At 48.9% G+C, this 6279-nt stretch overlaps 1 protein-coding gene across 1 annotated transcript; it reads left to right on the forward strand.

Annotated features, from left to right (window-relative positions):
- Window positions 1-59: 59 nt before the first annotated feature.
- Z518_08958 (uncharacterized protein) lies at window positions 60-3395 on the forward strand (the record flags this gene model as incomplete). The annotated part of the gene is made up of 4 exons (XM_013412915.1): window positions 60-115; window positions 176-304; window positions 362-1606; window positions 2654-3395. The coding sequence occupies 4 exons, from the start codon at window positions 60-62 to the stop codon at window positions 3393-3395; spliced, it is 2172 nt and encodes a 723-aa protein (XP_013268369.1).
- Window positions 3396-6279: the final 2884 nt, after the last annotated feature.

Genomic DNA, 6279 nt, shown 5'->3' on the forward strand with positions numbered 1-6279 from the left:
CTTTGAGTTTTGTGAACACTTCTCGAATCCTTAGCCTCTCAAACTAGGATCTGGTCCATATGCGAAGAACACGTACCAATGTCCGTCAGTCAAAATATGGCTGCTTCACATGCAGGTTAGTATGCGTGGAAAAATTGGGTCCTCGAACGACGCTGACTACTTTCATTTTTTCCAGAAGTCGTCGCGTCAAATGCGACGAAGGAAAACCAAGCTGCGCGCGGTGCCTTAAGTCTGGTCGGGCATGCGAAGGATATCCGCAAGGAGCAATCCCGGCCATTGAGTCGAGCCGGGAAAACGACCGGAAGTACGTTGTTATGCATGAAAGGCTGAAGAACTCTCGGCTGCAGGTCGAGACTATCAGTCACCATCCTGGATTCAATCAAGATTCTGAATCCTACCGGTTGCAAGCCTTGGCCTGTGAAGTCTTCTCACGTGGCTTTGTCGGCGCGAGGACAGCAGCCGAATCAGCATTGTGGAATTGCCTGTTGCCTCAACTCAGTTACTCTGTCGAAAGTGTGAAGGAATCTCTTGCTGCATTTGGAGCATCTTATGAACATCAGATGTTAAAACGTCAATGTGTCGTATCAAGGCAAGTGCTCATGAAGCGGACGGCAGCATCAATGAAGAAACTACGGGAAGACCTGGTTCAACTTCCTTACGGCCCTCTCCCAATCCTTGTGGCTTGCGTTTTACTATCTTGTTCGGAAATAATGCAACACAAGCTGATTGATGCATTGGTTCATCTGCGAGGAGCATTTTCAACCATGTCCGTACGCCATCATCTTGCGTTATCCTCGAGAGGAAATAAAAGTCTGCAAGACGATGAGATCTCCTATCCTTTTAGGAAGCTGGATCTTCAAGTAATCACTTATGCACCCGGTCGGGCACCAGAGCTCCCTCTGTCGGCAACTGAGAATATGGCAGACTCACCCAAGGGTCTTTTCACAATCGACGCTGCCGATCGCATACTCTTCCGAATTCTCCACTCTTGCTATCATTTCACGTCTGTGGCTGGACAATACAAATATCGAACAGACGCCGCTGTTCATGAGTCTCTGGTCATCGAACAAGGCCGACATATTGGCAGGATGAATGACTGGCTGTCATACTATGCGAGATGCCATTGGGACACGAATGGTCACGATTCGCATCAAAATCGTGCACATGGGCTGGTGCTTCAAGCGCAGTGTCTTAGCGCATTGACATATGTTTCCAATATTTTCGAGCCATTTGAGCAGGCGTATGACAAATACTCGCTCCTGTTCCAACAAATTATCGAATGTGTCGAGAATGCTTTCCGTGCTAACAACGACACGGACTTGCCAACATTCAATCCAGAAATGGGGATCATTCAACCTCTCTTTTGGACAGCTGTGAAATACCGCGACTCCAAATGGCGGTCAAAAGCAATATCACTTCTTCGAAAGTGTGGACGTGAAGGACCATGGTGCGGCTATGTGGAAGCGGTTGTCGCGGCTGCGGTGGTGCGAGCGGAAGAAGAGGCATCCTTGGGATCAGCGAAGGCTATGGATGGATCACTTCTTGAATTCAACAGCATGTTGCCGCAAGACATTCTAGAGAGTGCTCGAATTTCTCGATGTGTTCTGTGTGATATTATTGAAGGTTCAGAGGGATCCAAGCGGGCGGTGATCCAATTGACGAGGTGTCGAGATGTAGCTTCCATGCTGGCGTCTGATCTTTCGCTCGATGAAAGTTCGCACTGGCTTACCTGGCGGGAAACTTGCGACCTTTCTGTACCTTAAAACTGAACAAGATCCTAGTTGGCGAGTCGTAGATCGCTATTCAAGCCAGCCTCAGTCGGGCCTAAAAGCGGTTATGCGGCTCACCAGGTCCCAGGTGGCACCAACTAGGGAGTTCACTCAAGCCATTCCTCTTTATCAACCCTAGTCACCACCATTCTACACCTCTTAGCGTTGCACGGGGAAATAATTACGTCGGCACACTTCGGTGTTTGAGTTTAATTGCTGCCTGCCTGTTATAATATGAAGCAGTAGTCCTTCCTCGCCATGATGACTTGGGCGATCGAGTGCAATTGACTATGTTTTCGTTTTCATTCTTACCAATGCATGCATTTCTAGTGCTTCTCGTCATCCTTTTGAGCCTTTCTGAGCTTTGCCGGGCGGCCCATGAAGGTAACAGTGTCCACGGGAGTAAAAGATTTCCATATCTAAAAGTATCTAGACACCACGAAGACCTACCTGACAGCATCTTTCTTTTCGGAATATGAATCTCAGCGTGTCACTATCAAGTATCCCCCGGTAGAGGTACCGCCTATGAGCAAACACAATGGGATGGGAGGATTCCAACAGCCTTCGACATTACTTCCTTGCAGTGACTGTCTCATCACTTGGATGCAGATGAATCTTGAATATTCGGATGGAACAACTGCAGATGCAAACACTGGGCTGTGGCTACACCACGGAGTGATGGTAAACAGAAACAGGTCAGATGCGACCTGCCCTTGGAAAGCATATGGACAAAGATTTCTCGCCTCTGGAAATGAGCGCACTGCGATTGACATAACTGCAAGCGGGTAACTGAGTTTTCCCTTCCCCACCTAGCCGCCTGCACTCACCCCCCCAAACTTTCTCTCCCGGTGTTCCATTCCAAGACACTGACCAAGCCGCCAAAGGACTGTCAAGGCAGGCTATTATATTGGTTCTGAGGACCAAGTTGCCCTCACGGTGGACTTGATGAATATGCTCGAAACCCAGCCTCAAGGTAACGTTGTATTCACCATCACCTACGAATTCATTCCCGGACGTCATCTCCAGGAATTCTCAGCAGTCATTCCCTACTGGTTGGATGTTGGAGGATGTGGTTCTTCGGGCGTCCGTGCATATCCCGACAGGAAGTTTGAATATTCCAGCGAGTTGCTGAAGGGATGGCCTGAAGGATCCATCATTTTTGCCGGAGGACATTTGCATGACGGCGGCACACGCATTGAGCTGCAGAAGAACGATCAAGTGGTTTGCAACCTGGAAGCAAGTTATTCTCAATATCGATACACGTCAGGTGCCGACCAGGCTCCGGCGCACATTTCCAGCATCGAAAACTGCCAATTGCCCGCAGAGGCTGCTCCTGGAGACAAATGGCGCATTGTTGCACACTATGACACCGCCTTGCACCAGCCAATGGTGATGATGGATGGTTCCCTCGAGCCAGTCATGGGCATTATGCTGGTGTACGTGGCCGGTGCGCAGGCGCCTGTTGAACAGCCCAGGTCTAAATGCCTGAATGTCATTCTTGGTCTGGGAAGCGCAATGTTTGTTGTCCTTTTGGCTGCTGCCTGGTGTTGGCTCGGCGGACATTACGAGATATGGAAATATCGGAAGCTCCCACAGGCAGAAGCGTTTTTCAAGGAGTTCGAATAGGACCAAGAAGCGGAATTATGTCATTGCTAGGGAACATAAATGAAACTAATGTTTCGGCTTCAACCAGGGTGTGGAGTTCGCATGTGATCGCTCTTTGGAGGCTCCTGATACCGATCCGAGATTGGGGAAAACACAAAGAGCGAAGATGTCCGATAGAAACCATGGAAATATATCTGGATAGCTAAATTATCGTATTCTTTTGCGTCGATGATATCCTACTACTTTACTCGACAACGGTATAGCCTGGGGGATATGCGTTCGTAATAGCCCATCAAAGCAATGAAACATCGGATACTACACTAGGAGGTGGGAGCACATGTCCCAACATAGGATATAGGAGTAGAAAAGGGATTAACTAAGATGGTCGTTTGCTCCGTGAAAAATTATGGAAGAGTCATAGGAATGTGTAGCGGCGATATTGTGTTTAACAAGTACCTTCGAGCCGTCCAAGAAACGCTAGTCTTTCACGGGTTGGTTGTTGCGTATGTCCAAGCAGGGACAGAGCCGGAAGTTATTGAATTGACCGTGTCCGCGCCCGGTTTGAACAGTGCAACTGTGGAAATTGGAGTTTCACAGGGATGACAGGGGAACCAGTTCAATCTTCTGGATGAAGGAACTTATGGCGAAGGGCCGCTGACACGCATGCAGATAGAAAGTTAAGCCATATTTGGGCGTGATATTGTCCCGTATTTAGATGTCTCAATTGCACATCTAAACATGAATCCGTCGGAGGGTAGACTGTGACCTACGCTTGTGTTTCCACTATTTCCCTGCCGTAAGTACATCTAGTCTTGTATTGAAGGGAAGCATCGGGTTCTACGGACTGCGAGGCCTCCCAATGGGCATTCATAGAGGAACCTTCCCATATTATTATTGCTCCCGAGATGGAGGGCATAGCTGGCCCGAGCTCGGTATTAATCCTTTCGCTGCTTCTCGTATGTCCGTTGCCAGAATGTTATAAAGCGTTGGCCAACACTATGGTCGAACTGAACTTTTTTTTCTCTGAAGTTTCCTCCCGACAATCCAAAATGCCCCTTCAATTCGACCCAGAATACTCCGAGGTTCTTGCTCACCCCTCTCATAAGGTCCCGACAAAGGCCGGCTCTTTACTGTTGGCCAGTCACGTGACTGGTTGCCTTGGCAACGTCACGTGAGACTGTTTGGCTTGGCAACTTGCGCCCTTCTTTTCGTCTTGCTCTCTCTTAGATAGAACAACAACAACACATTCCTTCTCTAGACTCCACAGTCTATCAACCGCCTCATTTAAATCAATGTTATAATGCACTGCCATACCACAAGATCGGGTAAACGCATCCAAAAACCGCAGGGAGGACGTAGCTGTTGCAGAAAAGATGCTCATGAGTCAACTGATATTCGCGCGACATAGGCCAAAGAAAGCGACAAGGCTGATTCATTGACGTCCAAAATCTCCTCACTTTACGCAAAATGACTACGTGGACGGCGAGGCACCAGACGATAAGGCTGAACACCGGCCAGAGATTCAGCCATGGCTTACCGCCTTTTTTGAAAAAATGTCCTATATTAACCCAAGACAAACCAAAAAGTTTCATTGTATGTTGCGCACAGGCTACTGGCGGCAAGCATTTGGCCTAGAGAGTGCAGGGGCGATTGGAAAGACATAGCAACCCGATAGTGTACGTTGTATCAAGTTTGAAACTGTGGATCTAGTAGACGCTGTTTTTGAGAGCCTCGCATCGTCTTTGAACAGTCGCCCAACGGGCCAAGACGAGGTAAATTGACACCCAGCTCACCTCGACGCGGGCAGTGTTATACCGACCTTCCTTACTGTCAGGGACACAGGTCGGATCAAGAGGGACGACGGTCCACGATGTGTCGAACAAGGTCTCATTGAATGGCCGAATAGTAGCAAGTGCCCCTTTATTGAAAAGGGGTTATCACCCCTATGCAGGTTTTAGAGGTGGAAATAGGAGAAGAAAAGGGGTCAAACCCACGTGTATATATACCAGCAGTCTGGCAGGACCGGTTGTGAGGTAGACAGAGCATTCAATACATCTCAAGTTGTTCCCCAGTTTGACATCTCGATATCGAGGCTCGTCCGTTAACGCCCCGTTACGAGCCATTTTCGAGTGTGATCAGTAAGAGCTCGTCTTAGGTGGTCCATAGATTGGATCCGATGAAATACCACGACCCATCGGATCCAATCCGTGAACCACGTCGACATCGAGGCTCGTCCGTTAACGCTCAGTTATGAACCATCTCGAGTGTGACTAGTAGAGCTTGTCTGAGGTGGTCCACAGACTGGATCCGATGGGCGACGAGAGGGGGATTTCATCGGATCCAATCCATATCGAGTTGGGAGGGCGCCCCCCTCCGGGTGCCACGTGATCTCGGAAAATGTTAATCCGTTGAGGCCATAGACTGGATCCGATGGGTGACAAAGGTGGGGGGGAGGGCGCCCTCGGGGGGTATTATTCTGTACACCAACTTTTGTTATTCTGTACACCGGAAAACCTGCTTATTCTGTACACCATGCCTCAACTCTCCTTATTCTGTACACCACCACCTCTCTCTCGCCTTATTCTGTACACTTAACGCTCTCATCCTGTTATTCTGTACACCGCGCTAACAGAGCTTGTTGCCGTTGGCCCGGCGATGGCGAGAAAACACTAGTAAGTGGCGTAGCTGTGGAGGGGTGACGCGTTAAACTCTCCCCGTTATAGGTGGTTGCGAAGCAATAAACACATTTGATTCCCTTTTCCTTGGTAGATAAGTACCGTGCATTTTGAGCTTCTCTGTATACTTTGTAAATTATTGTGGCCTACACAGCCGGATTTGTGTAGAGATCCCCTGCACGGTCGATACCTCGTGCTGACTAAGGTAACAAACCAGCGCCCATAGGCTT

The sequence above is a fragment of the Rhinocladiella mackenziei genome (assembly GCF_000835555.1).
Source record: "Rhinocladiella mackenziei CBS 650.93 unplaced genomic scaffold supercont1.7, whole genome shotgun sequence".
NCBI lineage: Eukaryota > Fungi > Ascomycota > Eurotiomycetes > Chaetothyriales > Herpotrichiellaceae > Rhinocladiella > Rhinocladiella mackenziei.